This window comes from Ruditapes philippinarum, unplaced genomic scaffold (assembly GCF_026571515.1).
Source record: "Ruditapes philippinarum isolate M1 unplaced genomic scaffold, ASM2657151v2 ctg13966_1_1_1_1, whole genome shotgun sequence".
NCBI classification, from domain to species: domain Eukaryota; kingdom Metazoa; phylum Mollusca; class Bivalvia; order Venerida; family Veneridae; genus Ruditapes; species Ruditapes philippinarum.
The window spans coordinates 1-22632 of record NW_026865357.1 but is presented as its reverse complement, the minus strand read 5'-3'; the positions used below and the strand labels follow the sequence as shown (position 1 = coordinate 22632).

The 22632-nt window shown below is 33.3% G+C and overlaps 2 protein-coding genes across 3 annotated transcripts; both read right to left on the bottom strand.

The window, feature by feature from the left end:
* Window positions 1–4583: 4583 nt before the first annotated feature.
* LOC132728738 (sialate:O-sulfotransferase 1-like) lies at window positions 4584–8626 on the bottom strand. Its single transcript, XM_060714409.1, has 5 exons — window positions 7638–8626; window positions 7334–7476; window positions 6145–6277; window positions 5417–5611; window positions 4584–5004 (listed from the first exon to the last, which is right to left on the bottom strand). The coding sequence occupies exons 1-5, from the start codon at window positions 7735–7737 to the stop codon at window positions 4904–4906; spliced, it is 672 nt and encodes a 223-aa protein (XP_060570392.1). The 5' UTR covers window positions 7738–8626; the 3' UTR covers window positions 4584–4903.
* A 942-nt stretch (window positions 8627–9568) lies between these two features.
* On the bottom strand, window positions 9569–20518 carry LOC132728736 (uncharacterized). Of its 2 annotated transcripts, none has more exons than XM_060714407.1 (8): window positions 20343–20518; window positions 19618–19776; window positions 17233–17489; window positions 16319–16415; window positions 14878–15045; window positions 14287–14460; window positions 13388–13478; window positions 9569–13008 (listed from the first exon to the last, which is right to left on the bottom strand). In XM_060714407.1, exons 1-8 carry the CDS (start codon window positions 20401–20403, stop codon window positions 12450–12452), a joined length of 1566 nt encoding a protein of 521 aa, XP_060570390.1. In that variant the 5' UTR covers window positions 20404–20518; the 3' UTR covers window positions 9569–12449. The 2 variants fall into 2 exon arrangements, with proteins under 2 accessions (XP_060570390.1, XP_060570391.1); XM_060714408.1 differs by having other exon boundaries at window positions 19618–19773; window positions 20343–20495.
* Between the last annotated feature and the right edge of the window lie 2114 nt (window positions 20519–22632).

Below are 22632 nucleotides of genomic sequence, written 5' to 3'. Positions count from 1 at the left end.
GGAACTTAATTTCAGCTACGTCAATTCTTCGCAAGTATTCGTAACAAGAGGGTCATGATGGCACTAGATCGCTCACCTGACCCATCATCCGAACAATTACGTAGACAAGTATTCTGGCCAATTTGTATGACAGATGAGTCAAAACTGTGACCACTAGAGTGTTAACAAGGATTATCCATATTTGATCAGTGTGACATAGTTTTTTACCCAGGTGACCCATATTCGAACTTGACCTAGAAATCATCAAAACAAACTTTTAGACCAATTTCCAGGATACTTGGATCAAACAGTAGCCACTAGAGTGTTAACAAGATTTTTCTATGTTTAGCTCCGGTTACCTAGTTTTTCATGCGAGATGACCCATGTTCGAACTCATCCGAGCAATTACATAGACAAGCATCCTGATCAAGTTTGATGATAACTGAGTCAAAAATGTGACCACAAGAGTGTTAACAAGGTTTTTCCATATTTGGGCGGTGTGACCTAGTTTTTCATCCGAAATGACCCACGTTCGAACTTGACCTAGAAATCATTAAAACAAACTTTCAGACCAATTTACAGGATATTTGGATCAAAACAATAGCCACTAGAGTGTTAACAAGAATTTTTTCTATTTTTAGCTCCTGTGACCTAGTTTTTCATCCGAGATGACCCATATTCAAACTCTTTTGAGCAATTACCTAGTCAAGCATCCTGACCAAGTTTGATGAGGATTGAGGCAAAATTGTGACCACTAGAGTGTCAACAAGGTATTTCTATTTTTAGCTCCAGTGACCTTGTTTTTCATCCGAGATGATCCATGTTCAAACTCATCCGAGCTATCACCTAGACAAGCATCCTGACAAAGTTTGATGCTGCTTGAGGCAAATATGTGACCGTTGAGTGTTAACAAGGTTTTTCTATTTTAAGCTCTAGTGACCTAGTTTTTCATCCGAGATAATTCATGTTCGAACTCATCCGAACTAACAACTAGACAAGCATCCTGACATAGTTTGATGATGATTGAGGCAAAAATGTGACCGCTAGAGTGTTAACGAACAAGTGTGGACGGACGATGGATGACGGACATTCAACGATCCTAAAAGCTCACCCTGAGCAAGCTCAGGTGAGCTTAAAAGATTGATCAAAATGTCACCCATCTCTCTAAAATACGGTATCTCCAAACATTTGAAGGATTTGTATAATATTGTCATTCAATCTGAAGCTACATTTTCCAGCTGCCTTAAGACTAAAAAAACAGGCGAAATACTATATTAAACACAAGCGGGAAATTACCAGGAGTGATTTTCATAAGCTAAATAACAATAATATTTTGGCCTTCTTCATTATACGCTATCATGTTGAATAGAATATTTTAAGACTTAATCAACACATTTGTTTCCTTATTTCCAGTGGAGATTAATGCCCTTATGACACCATTATGTTCGAAAGGCCTGACTGAGACGACATATGAGATGCACCTTTCAAAATTGCATTCTGAGTTAGATTTTCTTTGGCAAAGGCCTTTAGATTCGTTGAAGAAAGAGGATCCGGTTTGGTTATTGGAAATAACAGTCTTCGTAATTAGACGGCAGATATTTATAGATTAGCTCATTTATCGTGTAGATATTCCAAACATTGTAAAACATCTTGAAATATTACTGTTATTTCTATTATATGTACCTTTTAGAAAAAAAATGGATGAAATGTATAACAATCATATATATATTTATTTTTTGTTCGTTAATATTCGTACGTTTTCCGATTTTTACCCTATATGATTATGGTCAGTGAGGCATGCAGTATACGTAAAGCAGTGTTAAAGGTATATTGGTCATTCGACGCAATAACGGAAAACAGTTAACATCAAGTCTACAGTATACATGTCAGACAGCGAGATAGAAAATGCTGGTTGTTCACGTGGTGGAGCTTCATTACCAGGTGAAGGCGGTAAGTCCCCGGGGGATTCAGCTATAGAAGCGTTTTCGATATTTAAAACTTAACTTGACTCTCGGTTAAAAGATTTCAAATCGACTTAATTGATATTAACCAATCTCCTCAGAACAGGAAAACTGTGAATTTGAAAAAGGAATCGAAATAAAACACAGCATGCATTCAATTCCGATATTTTAGAAGTTTTAAAAGCTTTACGTAGACAACGGTTACCACATGTTTCGCTTAACATTGTTGACAGTTTAAGCTCAAACTTGAAGCAAAGAAATAAGCGTATTTACCCTACGTGACAGATAATTCCCCAGGGGCTGGCTTACCGTGCAACAATACGAGAAGCCCCAACTAGGCTCAGACAGCGAAGATGAAAAGAAACTCAGGCACGCTGAAGCCAGGGCCGTTAAAAAACTTAAGGTTTCCAATCCTTATAAGAATGTTAATTCTTCTTTTCACGCAACAACGCCGGTAATGCTGTTCAGTTGAATTTCGTCGGGATGACGATTCTTTTCGCCGAGATCCGTCGTGGGGAGAAAGACATGTGCCTCTCATGTGGTCAGCGAGGTCATTTCCGCTCAGAATATTAAGCTGCCGAAAGTCAACGTCGAGTCAGGTACTACTAAGCCATCAGGTACTACTACGTCGTCTGCGGCCTCAGTCTCAGCAGTTGCAGACTCCAAGCCAATCGATAAATGATAAGGGTTTGTTTTGTTGTTTGTTTTTTTTTTTGTTAGATAATGACTTTTTTGAGTATGAAGAAGGTCATTTTTCGCCGGACATTAAAAATTTTAAAAATGTTAAATGCAGATTAAAACACATACTGAATTTTAGAAGTTAATTGGCGCTAATCAAGAAATGTTAGATACAATATCTTTTGGTGACAAACTGCCGTTTTTTAGCGTTTCTGTGTCTTCTTTTTCGAAGAATAACAAATCAGTTATAGACAATTTAGATTTTGTAGAATCTGCTGTATTATAGCAGGCAAAGAAACGTTGCGCGATCGAAACTCCTTTTAAGCCACATACTGTTAACCCTCTTACAGTTTTTATTAATAAACAGGGTAAGGAAAGATTAATTTTAGATTCGAGGAAAATCAATTTGTGGACGGGTAGTTTTTCTTTTGAAGATTGGAAAGTTGGTTTAGAATATTTTGAAATGGGATCTTTTTGTTATAAATTTGATCTCAGTCAGGGATATCATCACATCGATATTTTCCCGCCCTATCAAACTTTTCTAGGGTTTTCTGTGAAAGGGAAATTGTACTGCTTTACAGTGCTTCCGTAGTGATAATACAGTGTCATTGAATATTTCCCATATGCAGAGTGATATTCGATCTGAATTCAAGTTAAATTCAATTTTGTATTGCATTTCGTTTTCTCATAAGCAAAGTGGTTTTTAAAGATTCGTGCAGTTGAAAACTTGTGAGTTATGTCGAGGAAGAAAACATCAGTCTAAGAAACCTTTTAATAAAACCGACATTGAGATAATAATACATTTGACTAATAAACAAATGTTTTGTAGCAATGTCCGTTTAAAGTTTTTACGGTTTTTTTTTATATTTCGCGAAGTAATTTCTTAAAAAAGATCGGATATTGTTTTTGAAGACGATTGTATTAAATTAAAATTGAGATCATCTAAGACTTTTACGCCGGTGCTTCAGTGTGTATAGCTTAAACAGGAACTGATTTTTGTCATGTTTGTTGTCTAGATTATTATTTAACAGCTGCAAATCATGATAATTCTGACGATTTTTTGTTAAGAAATGTTTATTTTTAACAAGAAAACCGGTATGCATATGTTAGGAAAAGAGAAAAGTATTTCCTATTCGTGAGCTAGAGAGATATTTGTATAGGTGTATTGGTCATTCGACGCAATACTGGGCAACAGTTAACATCAAGTCCCATCCACCCAACCCATATACGTATTTGATCGTTATCAGTGTTCTTTTTATGTTCGTGAAGTTGGCAGCCTAGCAGCCTGAAGTTGGCAGCCCAGCAGCCTAGCAGCCTGAAGTTGGCAGCCTAGCAGCCTGGCAGCCTAGCAGCCTAAAAAAACTTTGAATAGTAAAACATGAAATCGTCGGAAAAACATTTGAAGCACTTTTTGAGATCATTCCATGCCTTTTTCAATATCGTGATCTTTATTTTTTTTTTAACATGTTGAACTTTATCTTATCATAATTTTTTCATTCTGACGCTTCGAAATTTGTGAAGTTAGCAGCCTAGCAGGATTGTACAACTAGGCTGCTAACTTCACAAATTTCGAAGTCTCAAAATTAAAAAAAAAAAGTTAATTATTTTTAAAAAATGAAGTACGCGATACTGAAATAAGACGTGGAATGGTCTAAGTATTTGCTACCGATTCATTTCCGACGGTTTTCATGTTTGTACTATCCTGCTTATCTGCTAACTTTACAAAGTGTCAGAATGAAAAAATTATGTTAAGATAAAGTTCAATATCTTGTAAAAATAAAGATCACGATATTGAAAAAGGCGTGGAATGATCTAAAAAAAAAGTGCTACTTATGTATTTCCGACGATTTCATGTTTGTACTATTCTTAGTTTTCTTTAGGCTGCTAGGCTGCCAACTTCAGGCTGCTGGGCTGCTAGGCTGCCAACTTCAGGCTGCTAGGCTGCCAACTTCACGAACATGTTCTTTTTAGATTTTTGTTCACGGACACATTTACCACTCATTCTTCGTGGTTATTTTTTATCATGAAACTAATGTGTGTTTGAGTTAATGAACGATAAATAAACGCTTTGTCCAGTATTGGTCACTCCTATTTAGTCGATATTGTCATTATTCTTTACGATAATAATGGTTAGACAATAAATGATTTATGTATGGTTGAAGGAACTGAAAAAAAACATAAATAATATTCAAACACATGTTACATGTAAAACACACTGTAAGTTAACGTATTTTCCCCCTAAATGGCTTGGGAAGTAATATACAATAATAATTTGGAAGCTTTACTTACCGCCTCTTACAGAAAATTATAACCAATATCACAGCTATAACGACAATTCCCACTGGTAATAAAATATACAAATAGGAAACAGAAATTTTGTCATCACCTGTAAAACGTGTAAACAGAACATGTGTCAGTATGATTATAACTGTTACATTAAACAGCATATATTGATATTGTAACGCTTTTTGTAAATATTACTTATTAATTAATTTATGTACTTTAAAATGCAGTTTTTTGTACTATTGTAATTTTATTTCGAATTAATTCATAAATATAAGTAAAAAAAAATGTTTTATTCAAATCTTTTACTTATTTTCTTGTTCTGTTGAACGTAATTAAAACAGTAAATAAATTTGAATAAGAAACAAATGAATTAATCATTTGCAAAGTTAATATATGTTTAAATATATACATATACATAAATATGCATATATATAACATTCGAATACCAAAAGTGAACAACTCTGTAGACAAATCTAGGTTTACTGAATCATACGAAGAGAAGAATTACGAACCTGTATTCGTTTTCCTAACTGGTTTATGTGTAGATAAAGTATCATGATTTGTTGATGGCTTTTGACTGGTACTTTTGCTAGTTTCAATCATGGGATTTACACTCGACTGTGGACTGGTACTTTTGCTAGTCTCAGTTACGCGATGTGTACTCGCACTATTTTCTGTAGATGATGTTGTCGACGTATTTACATATGCTTTTTGAATATATAATGTAAGACTATATTTAAACCGTTATATGACTAAATAAAAATTGTTTTTTCTTTTCTTTTTTTTTTTCTTTTTTTTTTTGTTGGCTTGAAAATATTCTATTTAAAGCATAAACCGTTATATGACTTAATACAAATTTTTTTTTTGGCTTGAAAATATTCTATTTAAAGCATAAACCGTTATATGACTTAATACAAATTGTTTTTATTGGCTTGAAAATATTCTATTAAAAGCATAAACCGTTATATGACTTAATACAAATTGTTTTTATTGGCTTGAAAATATTCTATTAAAAGTCTAACGCATAAAACAAAAGAACTTCAGAAGTAATAAAAATGTTTCAAATCTTGAAAGTAATTATTCAACGGTACAACCTAAATAGAAAAACTGTGAATAATTATTAGAACATTTGATGTTGCCGTTTTGCTGTCAAAATGATTTCGCTTCAACGAAAGATAGTTTTAAATATATTTACATTTAATATATCCTTTTCACGTTTAATAATAAAAGAAATAGTTACACTGTGTGTCGTATATCATGATTCGCCAATGACCACCGCAGTATTCATCCGGATTACCTTCACATATGTAGGTACACAGTGCTGTCATGTTATAAAACCTTATTTCATTTCCGCAAAAACATTCTTCGCCACTCTGTCAAAAGAACAATGATTATATTTGAGTCATTAATTTATGAACTGAACAAGATTTAAAAAGCACTGATTCGAAAACTCAGGTAATGGATATAAAAACTTCTAAGTTTGAAACCTGAATTTTAAAATCTATAGATCATTACAGAAAATAAGTGAGATCATTTTGAGAGGCAAGCAAGTAAAACCTTCTAATCTTTAAATTACATAACTTTTCCAACTAACTTATTTGATCACGTAAGGTGGTTGTTAAAAGAGCCGCGCCATGACAAAACCAACATAATGCGTTTGTGACCAGCATGGATCCAGAACAGCCTGTGCATCCGCACAGTCTGATCAGGATCCATGCTGTTCGCTATCAGTTACTCTACTTGTTATAGGGTTAGTATCCTGATCAGACTGTGTGGACGCGCATGCTGGTCTGGATCCATGCTGGTCGCAAACATATTATGTTGGTTTTATCATGGCGCGGCTCAAAAATGTATCCACGGCAAAAGATAATATATTGTGTTATGTAATAGGAATATTTATGAAATATTAAAGCTTTTTCCTTTGTTTATCTTAAGTGACAAATTGTTAGTAACGTATCAAATATTTTACTGGTGAAATACTTTTGCAAATATGACTTTGTGTGTTTTTTAATCTGCTATTTACTCGGATGTTAACACATATTGAGTGAGTAGTCCATCCGACCGGCTTTCCGGGAAAACTAGCCACGTATTACCACATTTCTCTGCAAGTGACCGACTACTTATCTGACATGACTTTCAGAGGTATGAGACAAATGACCAATAAACTCAATGTCCGAGATTAAAATTTCGCCTCCCACGAACATCGAGGATTACTTGAAGTAATTCAATGGACATAAAATAAGCAAGGGGTCTATGTGTAAACAATATAAATAGATAACTGCACAAAGTACTCGTAAACATATAAACAAGACATAAATAAAGGAAAAACGGAATGAGCCATCAAGAAAATAGAGAGTTACCGGAAACACTGTTGATTATAACAAGAAGATAAGTGTACCCTTTTTATATTTATAAATACATAAATTTACCTCTGTACCAAAATATCTGTAGCCTTGACAATACTGTTTACATTCCTTTCTTCCGTTTGGGTATAGATCTGTCGTGTTTCCATTCAGCACTCGGTGATGACCGTCTTTAAAACATCCAATAAGTTTATCGAGTGAGGCTTCAACTACATAAAACAATTAAATAATTTCATAGTGATAACAGAATACAACTCTTCGGCTATCAATAAGTGCAAGAGTTTTTGTACAAATAAAACGTTAGTAAAACATTTTTGTTCCCAATCAATTTTAACTGTTTAAATAAAAATATTATAATTTATAAATATACCTTGCAGAGGCCCTAAGTTTAACATTATTACAAAAACCAAACTAATTTGAAATTGTGACATCTGTCGAAATATCCAAGCATTATCTCTTTTAAAATTCATATTCAAAAATAAATCCACTTCTAATGAACGCTCATGTTTCAATATCACACACTTATGAGTACATCACGGATACAAACATTTAACACTTACCGCATCGGGAAGTACAACATAAGGAAAAAATATCCTAACTTGTATTTTTGTAAATATATAGTTTAACTCATAAAATGATTTAAGTAAAGGCAGCGATATTATATGCCAATTTATTTCATGGTTACATGTTTCAATGTCGCATTTGAAAACGAATTATAATGACTTTTTATACATCTTTCTGATACTTTTCTAGCTAACAAAATAATTCATTTACAGTAAATTTAGTTAAACACAGTCAACTATCTATGGTTAATTGAGATTCTGAAGCAAGTATTTGACTGACATGCGGTATGACTGAAGAAAATAACGAGTACAGAATAACAACGAGATTCCATCAGCTATCAAAAGAGGAGATAACTCCGAAACATGGGTGTTATCATGAATTGAATCAAGTCAATAACTATGCCAGTCATCCTTATCAGGTTAGTAAAATAATGTTAACAGATAATATACAATTTCAACAGTGTGATAACCTTTCTAAAACAAAAAAGTCAATAGGTCGTTAAGCATCAGTCGCATTTAAAAGGAATCTAAATATTATTTTCAAAGCTATCAGTATGTTTCAAGGGGTCATCATGACCGAAGTTTGCCTCTGGCAGTCTTGTTTAATGTGTTTTGGTTGATTTAAGCTAAAAGTATTTTTTAATGAAAATAATGAATTGCATACAAAATTAAAACATGCGAAACCGTCGTCATTCAAATGAATAAAGAACGAGATACAACCCTTTCAAACTCCCTGATTACTCAGTATAAACCGCTCGCGTATACCTTTCAAAACTTCCTACCCAAAGTCACGTTTTCTCTTCAAAACCTTATGTATCTTAAAAGTCTAGAGTTGACTCGAATCAATGGCAATGATATTAGAAACATGCAAGGTTTATATTGCTAATGTTTTTGACCAAGTGTTTAGGTGGAAACGTTGTTCAAAGAGTTGTAGATGGACGGATCGATGTACGGACGGACGGTGAGTGATCACAAAAGCACACCTCGAGCTCGTTTTGCTATGATGAGCTTTCTTGCCTTAGGTCTTTCAAGGGTTAATTATATTTAATTACTCAATATGAAAGATTGTTCCTGGACGTACAAATGAAAATTGTCAAGGAATAAACAAGAGCGATCAGTGATCAGTGATTACATGTGTCGCCTGATGACTTGTATTGAGGGGTGATCGGACAGTTTGTTCACTATAGGTCGCGGATAGTTTGTAGCATATAACAGCTACTCTGTAGCAGGAGACACAAAAATCATAAACAGGCCAAAACATTTTTTATGCGAGGAACATATCTTAGTCAAAACCATTTAACTGCATAATTGCTCAAGTACTTCACGCACCCTTCAATTCCGATATAATTCATTCTTATTGCATAAGTAGTATGAGAGAAGTAGTTCGGAAAAAACTTTAAAACAAAAAAATAATTGAAGGGCCATAACTCTGACAAAATCATTGAACTGGAAAATACTGAAAAGATATGCACAACTTTATAACTTATTAATAATCATTTCTGTAAAGTTTGGATGACATTGTACCAGTAGCTTTTAAGGAGTGGTCCGAACAAGTTTATGACGGACGGAATTTCTAACTAGACAATACTTATGTCACCACTCTTTTGTTCTCCCTTACATAAAGAAAAAGGTCACATAAAAGCTTTAGTTTAACATATATAATTTTAAAAATTTACAAGAATGTATCATTTTACATCACAATATATGTGGATTGAAAAACAAGCATAACACTTATATAAATTCTTTTTCGTGATGGAGTTTCGTCTTTATTATTTCACTTTATATGATCAGTGCATTTTGTATTTTTACTGTTATTTTACATTTCAATATTGATTTTAATTACCAAAATTAACTTAAAGCTTTATGAAATGAATGACATCACAGTTTTCTAGCCACATAAGTATCCAAAAGTAAGGTCGGACAGACGGACAGATATCCAGACAAACGTGAAAGGATATATATCTGCGCTAGGTATTTTCTAAATTATTTTTTATATTCAAGTACGAATAAGATACGAGTATATCAATTAATGATGATACTATAGCCAATCATAGCCAACCTCAGCCAAATTTCAAGGTAAAAACCTTAAAGTTTAATGTCAACGAGGAGTCAAAATCAAATTTAAAACGTCACAAGCAAGTGACAATTATTTCTATTTAAATGCTTGATCGGTTTTGTAGAAGAACGCACTCAGAATGTCAGACGGCCGGACTGACGGACAAACTTTGACCAGTGTACCGCCTCACAGTTTTCGTTGTGCGAGGGGTTCACGAAGATTTCCGTAAAATAAATATTTAATTTCAAGATATGTAACGTTTATCACGTTCATGATTATTTTAATCTTCTTCAATAAAGAAAGGAGGTAGAAGAAATAGATGTGTATGTAAAGTTATACATCACTTTCAAGTTTAATTAATTACATGCTTCACGTGGACTGTATTAAATCAGTCACCAGATCGAACGATAGATAGAGAATGATCGTGTATTCATGCAAACATTTTCAATTTAAATTTCAAATATATAAAAGAAATCAAAAGCTTTATTCCTTATAAAAAGTGAAAGGAAGCTGCTTGTTTTTTATCTCATTTATCATACTTTTTAAGGTTTTGCATAATATTCCAGTCTCGTTCTCGACAATTGATTACGATATTCAGTTAGGGCCAGTGCGTTTTCACTGAAAACGGAAAGAGCGAAACACAACATGACACTACTTTGGTGACAGTACGATAGTACGATGGTGACAGTACAATAGTACGATGGTGACAGTACGATGACACCATTGTACTGCTGTATTGTCACCATTGAACTGCCGTACTGTCATTATCGTACTGTCGTACTGTAACCATCGAACTGTCGTACTGTTACCATTGTACTGCCGTACAGTCACCATCGTACTGTCGTACTGTCACCATCGTACTGCCGTACTGTTACAATCGTACTGCCGTATTGTCACCATCGTACTGCCGTATTGTCACCATCGTAGTGCCGTATTGTCACAATTGTACTGCCGTATTGTCACAATTGTACTGTCACCATCGTACTGCCGTACTGTTACCATCGCATGTCGTACTGTCACTATCATACTGCTGTATTGTCACCATCGTACTGCCGTACTGTCACCATCGTACTGTAACCATCATACTGCCGTATTGTCACCATCGTACTGCCGTATTGTCACAATTGTACTGTCACCATCGTACTGTCGTACTTTTACCACAGTACTGTCGTACTGTCACCATCATACTGTCACCATCGTACTGTCACCATCGTACAGCCGTACTGTTACCATAAATTGTCGTACTGTCACCATCGTACTGTCGTATTGTCACCATCGTACTGTCATCATCGTATTGTCATACTGTCACCATCGCACTGTCGTATTGTCACCATAATACTGTCGCCTTCCTGTCGAGCATGCGCAAACATTTCACTGAACATGGCTAGCAAAACTAAGAGCTTATGCCGGTGTTTTATTAAAATAATCTTTACTCTATCAAAGATCACCTATTAAGAAAATCGAAAGATAACAGAATCAAAATCTATCTACATAAATAGAACTTAATGATAAAAATGAACGCCTGTGTCTTCCAACAGATAGGCCTAGTCTAGATATTTTGTTTTTGATTTATTTGTAAAATATAGTATTTTCTTCAACTTCAATTTCAAACAACACTCATCAGTACAAGAATTAACGTGTATGTTAGCCATTGTTAAAATGAGACTTTACGACATTGTCAACGCTTTCTTCCGTGTTTTTCTTTTATTATGCGCATGCAAAACAGGAAGGCGAAAGTACGATGATGACACTACGTGACAGTCCGACAGTACAATGGAGACATTACAGTCCGTCGTGCTGTCGTAGTGTCACCATCGTACTGTCGTAACGTCACCATCGTACTGTCATATTGTCATACTGTCATGTTTTGCGCTTTTCGTTCAAAGAGACACGCGCTGGCTCTTACGGAACACCGTTATTGATAAATTAACCATTTATTTTATAAAGCAAAATGTAAAGATGTATGGAGGGTAGTGAAAAGAAAAAAAGGTTAGATACAATTAAGCAAATTAGACAAATTAAATGTAGGTATTTTCCGGTTCGCACGGTAATCGTTCCCAACGTGGAATGTTTAGCACGTACACCTCAAAATGATCAATCTTTGACTATGGCTAGAATTTATATTTAGTTTTCAACTTGCTCGTCTTTTCGTATTAAAACCAATGATCGTGATTGTTCTGAATAATTTAAATTTTGAACTCAATAATAAGGAAAAGTATGATTATTTTTCGACCTAGATCTCCTTACTTCCTTTATATTTCGTATCTACAACGTGACATGCAGATATCACATAAACGATGTCTATTTAATTCAAATTGTACCTTTTTGAATTTATTTTTTAAATAAGGTAAGTAAAATATTACGTACATAAGTTTTAAGTCAACAATTTAGTGGACGGTTTTATTCTCATTTACACTTATTTCTTTTCAAAAATAAAATAACTGTGTTGTTTGCTTTTAGGAAACTTCTGCTTTCAAAACAAAATAGTGTCAAGTAGACCGTCTTCTGTATCATATAAATTATCTTACTTATCTAGTATGCAATGATCAACTTTTGCCAGACCTTAATGGCCTGTGGTTGTCAAATTTAGGTGGGAATATTCATCAAGATCTGGAATATAGGGATCACAACCACCCGCTTTAGCGTGATCATAATTTGATTCCTGGTCTGGTTCTTCGTTTAATTCAGCATTAGTTTGCTTTGATTCCATTGGCCTGCTAATTTTAGTATGGTTATATTCATCAATCTCAGCTGTTTCACTCATTGCAGCATTTGAATAAGAATATGATTCCTTGTAATTATTATTGTCTTGTATGTGAGAATAAGTATTGTCTAAAACCGGGCCAAAGAATTTATTTGTATGGTCATATTCATGTTGTACATCATTCCTGAAATCATCTTCTAAGGTGTTAACATAAACAACCTCTTTCATTTCAGATGAACTCTGTTTTGTTATAACTGCATATTCAGTGTCTTGTTGAAGTGGTTTATCTGCTATAGATGAATTTATATTTATATCACATAGGTTATCTGTGCCATTTTTGAAGTGTACTGATTGGTCAATATCGGGTTTATGATCATCTTCGTCGTCGGTTTTGGTCGTACAACACGCCTTTCTTTTCCTGTTTAACAAATATATATTTAAGACACAATGGTATAATTTTGATTCAAAATGTATATAATTTTCGTTTATGTACATTATACATGTACAAATCTTGTATGTATAACTTCATAACAGAGAATGTCTGCCTTTTATTACTTCTTAACAATCTAAAAATGAATTTTGAACAATTGCGAGCATGCAATACAATTTACAAGATAATTAACATTAAAGCTTAAGAGGGACTTTTTATTTCAACGATATCAGCAAATCATTAAATAGAAATATCCCACATTGTTTCCTTGAGCATGTAAATATATTCTGTATATGTGCTTAATAATATTAGAAGCTTATTAGATTTCAAATATTCTGCTTATGCCAACATTTCTTAAATAACTTACCTACATACAGCAATTATTGTGACAACAAAAATACCAATAACCAGCAACGGTACTGTGACAGCAATAGCAATTAAAGTACTAGGTGTAGATTCTACAAGGCAGACAGAAAATAAATAAAGTCCTCACTTTGTCAGTATGTCAAAAGAGAAATATAAGAAGAAATATTATATATACAAATAAAATTAAAGACAAAATCTTTGATCCTGCTTTGAAATCTTTATTGTTTACATTGCTAAACATAGTCGATAAGTTGATGCGGTCTAAAATTGAAAATCAATTTTGCAGAAATTTGTCATATAATGATAGATGTTTAGTTGTTTTGTTTTTTGTTGTTTTTTTGTTGTTTTTTTTTGTTTTGTTTTGTTTTTTTGTTGTTTTTTTTATTTAAACTATGTATGACACGAGCATGAGTAGTACGAATAATCATAATAAAGCGAAAGAAAATGTTATATCTAATAAAGTCTTAACTTATATAAAACTGGTACATGCATACTGTCCTGTTAAATTGACGCAATGAAATCAGGTAAAATGTCATTGTTTATATCTGAGCCGCGTCACGACAAAACCAACATACTGGGTTTGCGACCAGCATGGATCAAGACCAGCCTGCGCATCCGCGCAGTCTGATCAGGATCCATGCTGTTCGCTATCAGTTTCTCTACTTGTTATAGAGATTTTAAGCGAACAGCATGGATCCTGATAAGATTGCGCGGTTGCGCAGGCTGGTCTGGATACATGCTGGTCGCAAACCCATTATGTTGGTTTGTCCTGACGCGGCTCATTTAATATTTACTTGTCTGTCAGACAGCTTATTTGCTCCCTCAGTCTATGATATTAAATCAATAAAGTATATTGCAATACAAACCCATTAATTTTAAAAGATATAAAACTGTATTTACTTTTTATGACGCAACTAGGCAAACTGGACCATTTACTGTCTGCCATGCATGTCACGGATCTATTTCCTATCATAGTAAAACCTCTAGAACATGATAATATTCTTGTTGTATTGAATGTAGTATTTCCCGAAGCTTTATCTAACGCACCATTTTCTAATGACGGAATACCACAGTCTGAAAATATTGTAAAGACATCTAATATATCGTCAATGTTATGTGCAGTGTTTTCTCCCTATCTCTCTTACAAAAATTGAGTTAACTTCTAACAAATTTCGTTTTCTTTTTAAAAAAAAACATGTTTATTTTAACTTATAATTATCATGTTTGTATTTTAAAGGAGCAGGAATGAATCGCAAATCATATCATTATTTGGTTTTGAAAATGACACACAACACCAAGTTCGTGTACAGTACGAATTCGATCTAATATGCTGTTATTACTTAAATTGGCGTCATCTTTCAATTTCTTCCAATTTCCTTGCTTCAATTGAACTTTCAATGGCTTTTCCGTAATTTACATTCTGCATATGAAATAATGTTAGTACCGTTTTAACGTTAATAGTCTTAATTAACACATTAATTTGTTACCCACCTACAGGCCGACATGTTGGTCTGTCACTCCATGTTCCATTTTCTTGACAAGCAATAGCGAAGCTTCCATTTATTTCATACCCTTTTATACAGGTTATGAATACAATTGACCCTATCCAAATATCTCGTACAATTGTTGTACTGAATGCTGGAGTGGGGTCGTCACAATCTGGATATAAAAAGTACACGTAGAGCGAAGCACATGAAAATGCACATTAAATTAAACATTATTGTATCTGACTTCAAAAGTATCGCCATAACACTTTCAACACATTAACTTGTCGTCTCTTAATTTAAGTTGACACTACTAAACATATAAATTCTTAAAATGTGAAGTTAATATATGCACTTAATGAGCTGTTCACTTTTTATCATTTGAAAACCAACATGGAGTTCCTGATCTTTATACGTGTTTTATTCCCAAGCATATAAAGGCTTATTTGTACTACAAAGCTAAAATATTTGAAAATTGATATTTCATTTTCATTTTAGACCAGTTGAATGCAATCATGTGGACAGACTATAACTAAATTGTACAGAATACGATATATGTATGCTTATTTATATGATTTTGTAGGTAAAAACCGTTTGCTGCAATTCTGAAAACTGGTGGTTTATTCTCTTGATAAGTTATCCTTACTATAATGTCAATATTCATGTTACCATACAAACAAAGAAGAATACAATATATTTATATCAGATCATGATAATTCTAATTCTGAACTTAATGTCAGAATTACAATGTAAAACAAGGTCCTCATGCCAAGGGTAAACTACAGATAGTTCTTGCATATTTGATAGGATTTTTTACTGTTCACCCTATTATAAAATAGACCCAAATGATTTCTTTCCGAAGTACAGGTTACATGTTATATGCTCGTACAAGAAAAAAGAATCAAACACTGGCTATCTTCAGAGACGGGAGTATCTAGCACTCGAGTAACTGTTTAGCGGAAATTAGGCAGAGCCTCGAGGTCGCTGTGGACAGCAACCTCGAGCTAGATATCCTGTTCTGTACTGGCTGCCGGTGTAAGATTCTTATTTTATTTTCAAAGTATGAAAATATTCAGAAGATGATAGACGCGTTTGTCAACTTCATATTGCAGCCATGCCGGTTTTAAACAATTAAATTATCTTATTCCATATTGTAAAAATAACTGTATGTAGTATTTGTGTTGCTACAATGTAATGACCATGACAATATGAGCCGCGCCATGACAAAACCAACATAGTGCGTTTACGACCAGCATGGATCCAGATCAGCCTGCGCATCTGATGTTCGCTTACAAACCCTTTTACAAGTAAACTGATAGCGAACAGCATGGATCCTGATCAGACTGCGCGGATGCATAATAATCAATTAATCGCTATCTTCACTCGTATCTAAAGTAATACTTGTTTTGTAGCAAATCACCTAAAATGAACGATACAAATGTTCTTACATTTAGGACATTTGTTCTGCCACATCTTGACATCGTCAACTGCTATGTAGCCATATTCATGGTGAGTATCATTTTTAATAAATGCGTCTAGAAAAATCTGTAAAAAAATGATGAGAAATTTAGGTAATTTACATACCTTGATTTTACATATATTTAAATTTATAAATATGAAAACTGCTAAAGAAAATCTTATTTTTTTTTTTTTTTGCTCAATTGTATGTATTTGAATTTTTACACCTGAGCTTATTCCAAGCAGAGCGAACTTTTCTGATGCATTTGTACTATTTTTGTAACTAATTAAAATGTTCAAATGCAGGAACTTGGCTCCTAGATTTTTTAATTTAAAAAAAAATGGTTTTTGTCATGATAAATGAAACAATTATTTTGGATGTTACTTTACAGTGTAATATTTTTATTGACAAATAAAATACGCTATACAGCCGTGGTAAAAAAATGCGTGAAAAACTTTTCTCTGGCAGTTCAAATAAATAGTCAACCGAGGGAGAAAATGGTTTTAATTGGTGAAAAATTAATGAGTATGGCAGTTTTTATTTGACGAATTTGGCCTGTTATCAGAATAATTCACAGTGAATCGTGAACTTTTTCGTTAACATGAAAGAAAATACAAAATTTCATTTTGAATTTGAGAACTCCAATGCAGGTTGGTGCTGATGAGCACATTGTCCCCCTTTAACAGTCTGTAAATCTGAGCATTCACGAATTTCATTTGAAGATAGATATCGTTAAATACTAAAATATCTCACCTGATCATTACACCAGCTGTATTAAAAGGTATACAGGTATATGTTTAGGAACTACGAGGTGTATCAATAATTGGAGATAAAGATTTATTCTTGTATATAGAAAATAAACCAGTTTTTGAAATATCAAGAGAGAAGCGATTATATATTTACCCTGAATGTTGCTGAAGCTGTAAACACTCTTGAAAGAAAAATCCACTTTTCTTCTGTCTTATTTGTCATTCTAAATCTTGGATTTAACCTGTTCTTGCCATCGACTTTTACTGCTATTTGGAAGACGTCAGTATCACGACCGTTAATAAAATACCAGAAAGTCAAACAATATGTTCCAGCATTGTTCTCTGGAGTCACAAGTCTTACTCTCTTTCTTGCCATTTTGTTGCTTGACTTAATGTAAATGTAACCGCCAGCTAAAATAATAAGAAATTGAATTACCAATTACCAGAGTATAAGATATTATCATTAAATGTATATTTACAATTTTCATATATCACAGGGTGAGAAAAAATGTGCAGCCTGACCGGGACTCGAACCCGACACCTTTTAAATACTGTTTCGCGAATCTACCGACTGAGATATCCGGCCGCTTACGCTTACACATTTTTTTTACCTAAATAGTGAACAATTTGAACCATGACATACTTCCCCGCTATATTGAAGTTTGTTTGTTAATAGTTTAGGGTTATAGAACAATGCTAATTACAGTTTGAGCTATATGCAGATACGGGCCTCACGTTGGGCGGCGCCAAATGTTACAGGGTGAGAAAATATGCAGTCTGAATGGTATTCCAAGAGTTTCGGGTTCGGGTTCGAGTCATTTTTCTAATCCTCTGACATATATCAAATCATTATCGTTTTGAACTGATATTGTCGCATGCGTTTGAGACAGATATGGAAATCAGACGTATGCCAGTATGCTTATTTTTTCTTGCTGTTGAGTTGAATGAGTAAAATATTTCAAACAATTGGCTATTATAATGGTTATTGAATGATAATTGATAATGAAAAAATGTATGTGATACAATATAAAAACTATACGTAAATTATAAAAAGAATGTCCCACCACTCTTTAAAAGTTGAGCGTTACCGATACATTCTGAACAATATTTATAGAATTTTCTATTGCTCGAGTGAATAATTGATTATCATTGTCATAGTAATATAAAGAATTAAACATAATCATGGTAAATCGCTAAGTAGTATGTTTTACCTGTTCACTGACCATTTACACTTGCATGGGCATAATGTCATTTTAAAGTACATTGTACTATAAAAGAAATTATTCAATTTTATACCTAAATTTAGTTATTCTTAGCAATCGATAGAGTCGGTGTTTATATCATGTTTGATATCAATTCAATGCACATATGCTTCCAAAATTTATATACGCCCGTTTGAGAAATTCAGGTACCTGTGGCCAAGGTCAAGGTCACAAACAGAGGTCAAAAGTCACATAAAAATATGAAAATGTGTATAGAGACCATTTAGTCATTATTAATTGAGGGATTGTAGCACAAATGGCCATTATTACAACTACAGCTGTGACACCTGTAATTAAGGTCAATATATGTTAGGTCAAGGTCACTAGATGATAAATATCCAGATTTTGTCTGGAGCATATCTCCTACATGCATGGAAGAATTTTTACTTTATACAAATGTTCACCATGAGAGGTATTGCTTTTCGCATAATTCATGTCTCTAGGTCAAAGGTTAATGGTACTCTTAGAGCTTATTGAAAAACGATTGTCCGGTAGAAAAATCTTCTACATTCATAGGGGTATTTTAATATAACTTGGCACAAATGTTCACCATTGTGAGGCGCAGTGTGGGACAACCACAGGCGCAGTGTCGGACAAAGAATTCAGGTCACTTCGACCAGTCATGGTCACACATAGAGATCAAAGTTAAGATAAAAATATGAAAACGTGTATAGGGACCATTTAATCATCATGTATTGATTGGATTGAAACACAAGTAGTAACTATCATGACTACGACTGTGACACATGTAATTAAGCTTAATATTTGCAAGGTCAAGGTCACTAAAGATGATTAGATATCCAGATCTTATTAAGAGCATATCTCCTACATGCATGGATGAATCTTAATGTTACTTTATAGAACTATTCACCACTATTAGACGTATTGTTCCACGCATGATCTAGGTCTCTGGGTCAAGGTCAATATCACACTTTGAGCTAATTGAAAAGCGGTTGTCCGGAGGAAAAACTTTTACATTAATAGGAGGATTGCAATATAACAAATTTTCATTATTGTGAGGCTGCGTGTCGCGCATAATATTCAGGTCCCTGTAACAAAGGTCTAGGTCATATAAGAGATAAAATTTTATATAAAAAACGAATATATGTATAGGGACTAACTTGATTGCCATACTTCTTATTGCCCACATATACAGCTTAAGCTTTTGTGACGGGCGTATTTTGTAACAATGTAACCCTTGTTACATCTAATGTTTAAAATTAGAACAAAGATATTTATAAAGTGAATGATAATTTTTCATAATGAAGTTATATTACCTCCTGGGGTATGATCAGAATCTGGGTCTGTATTTTTATTTTTTGTTAATGTGTTCCATCCTTGCCCCCAAGTCCAATTAAAGGCATTATTTACAGCTTGTTTCCAGCTACAAAAACCTTCATCAAAGGTACAATCAATCGATACTGCTCTCACAACTGCTTAAAATAAAATACCCGAACAAGAAATAAATACCATATTAATTGATGAAAGGAAGAAAAAATTACAAATAGGTGTATATAATTAAAAGATTATTTAAAAAAATGCAAAATTCGCCTGTCTGTTTGTTTATGTTCACACTGTGTAGCGGATAGTGTATGGCTTTATTATTTTATTATTGCCAAAAAAGAAACAAGCAAAACATGGTTCAGGTAACTGGTAATTGAAAACATTTTAAAAACTATAACAGGACACTAAAATGAATACATTTGAGCAGTAAAACTTAAAGCATATCGAAAATATAATGGCCTTGAAATGAAAACTATAAAAATCCATAATTTTATGGACGATTCTCGAAAGAGTTGTAACTTATCCCCATGAATATTGTACGTAAACAGAATTTTAAAATATTATTCTTTTTAAGGCAATTTACTACCATATTTATCTCATACATGTCTTTTGAAAGTCTTCTTTTTTTAAAATTCAAATCAATACTTTTTGCAGCATATATTGCTTTATACACTTTAAATGTCATATCACCCATAAAATATTCATAAAATAAACTCACCCACATATCCACAGAACATAACATAACAGGTAAAAATAAGAAAACAGTGTTTACTCCCCATGTCGCCAATTTATACTAGGAAGTTTTCTACAGTTTTGAAATATTTATAGTTATAATTATCTGTAAATAATAAGTTTGTATACTTGGCTAGTTATAGAGGTCAAATATAGTACGTGACGGTTTACATTTACATGTGCATGTAACAGTGTTATTTGAAATCATAACAACTCAAAATATAAAGATTTTAATAATAATAATAATAATAATAATAATAAACCCTGTATTTAACGAAGGTAGCTTATTAAGACAATACATCAAAGATATATACACATATAATGCAATCTGTTATTTTTACCACGGCCTTTTAGAAACATAAAGGTAAACATATCACAAGCAATAAACACTTAGTTAAATTCTATTATTACACTTTTATCACATAGCCCAATAACCTGTAAGATGTTTAAATTGTGCTGTAACATATAAATCACGCAAGGAGTACTAGTACTTTTTTCTTTTCTTTCTTATTTTTTATTTTTATTTATGATTTTTATTATCACAGATATACATACATCTATATTATCTATACCTATATTAAGCTCTATGTTATTATTATTATTATTATTATTTTTATACTTGCAATTATTGATATTGACAATTTACAACATTTAACTAATTTGAGACAGAAAATTTATAATACCATTAGATACCTAATGAAAATACTGATAAACATATGCAATGTATTCAGTTTGTATTAAAAGTACTACACCAAATGAAACATAAATCTCGAAAAATTATTGTGTCAAACACCTCCAGCGGAGCCCCTTTAAACAGTTAGAAAATGTCAAACGAACGTTGATCTACCCTTACCCGACAACGCACTTTAATGCTGTTTTGTATAATTAATGAGAAATACAGAAACAAAGTATGTGTGTACATAGAAAATGTTTAACCTTAACTCTACTGTAACTGAAAGTTACAAATGTATCTCATCTTATTTAAATATTTTTCTTAAGATCAGTTTGCGAAAATGTGTTTTCTCATCTCATCTGATGGTATACAGATATAAAGTATTCATTTCAATATTCAAATAAGCAGGAAATTAAAGTCACAAAACATTTTTTCAATAGTCTTCAGGGGTACGGAAAATAAAATTACGATTTATGACTTTGTGTATCTCAGTTGAAGTAAACACACGTAAAATACAAACTACAGGATGTTTATGATCTTCTTTTAAGATAAATTCAAGTTTAATGAATAAAATAAAAAAATCTACAAAACAACAATTTTTCTTCAAATTTATATGACAGACCATGTTTAAACATGAAAAAACGCGATTAAGGGTAATTTCAAGTATTTTCATCATTTTCTGTTAACCCATTACTTCATATACACGCCTTTTAACGCCTTTTTCCCCCCCCCCCCCCCTTTTTGTTGCCTCAAATGATGAAAAAATGCCTTATTTAGGCCCCAAACACTTGTTTTTGTTTGAGAAATGTTGTTAAAAAAAGTGACCTCTTTTTCGGCGCGGCCCCCCAACCAAAAGATACATCAGGGGGTTGCCAGAAGGGGGATGTGCCCCCTTCTGTTTGGGGGGGCTTGAAGGGGGGCGGAGTCCCCCTCATCGCCAAGAAAATTTTGGACTTGTGAGAGGCTGTAAATGACCCCAGATTGATCATAAGGTAACGTGTAACCAACGCTGAAAAGCATTTGACTCTATCTCAATCCATTGAGAAGTTGCAGCACTTTGAAATCAATTTTGATGGAAAAAATCAACGCAAAATAGTGATTTTTGGCAATTTTGAGATGTCCCCTCGTTGCCATGGTAACAGAAAATTTAAGCCTGAGCATGTTGTTGCAAGGGCAATGGTCCAGTCAACATTTGTGCCAAGTTTGATTAGTGTTGAAGCAGTTTTTATAGTATTATAGCAATTTGAACTTGTAACGGGAGACTTTTCAATGAAAACAGCCATTTTTCACAAAAATGCTCATGAAGCAATGGTTAATGAATAAAATAAAAAAAATCTACAAAACAAACAATTTTTCTTCAAATTTATATGACAGACCATGTTTAAACATGAAAAAACGCGATTAAGGGTAATTTCAAGTATTTTCATCATTTTCTGTTAACCCATTACTTCATATACACGCCTTTTAACGCCTTTTTCACCCCCCCCCCCTTTTTGTTGCCTCAAATGATGAAAAAATGCCTTATTTAGGCCCCAAACACTTGTTTTTGTTGAGAAATGTTTGTTTAAAAAAAGTGACCTCTTTTCGGCGCGGCCCCCCCAAC

Bases quoted from the DNA above. Each gene is read 5' to 3' on its own strand.
- LOC132728736 (XM_060714407.1), bottom strand. From the start codon at position 20,403: ATGGGGAGTAAACACTGTTTTCTTATTTTTACCTGTTATGTTATGTTC. The intron at 16,416-17,232 runs GTAAATATATAA...ATTTTTTTACAG, and splicing joins CAGCTTCAGCAACATTCAGG to ATTTTTCTAGACGCATTTAT. The intron at 15,046-16,318 runs GTAAGAACATTT...TTTTATATCCAG, and splicing joins GCAGAACAAATGTCCTAAAT to ATTGTGACGACCCCACTCCA.
- LOC132728738 (XM_060714409.1), bottom strand. From the start codon at position 7,737: ATGAATTTTAAAAGAGATAATGCTTGGATATTTCGACAGATGTCACAA. The intron at 6,278-7,333 runs GTAAATTTATGT...TTCTTTTGACAG, and splicing joins ACAGATATTTTGGTACAGAG to AGTGGCGAAGAATGTTTTTG. The intron at 5,612-6,144 runs GTAACTATTTCT...ATATTCAAAAAG, and splicing joins CATGATATACGACACACAGT to CATATGTAAATACGTCGACA.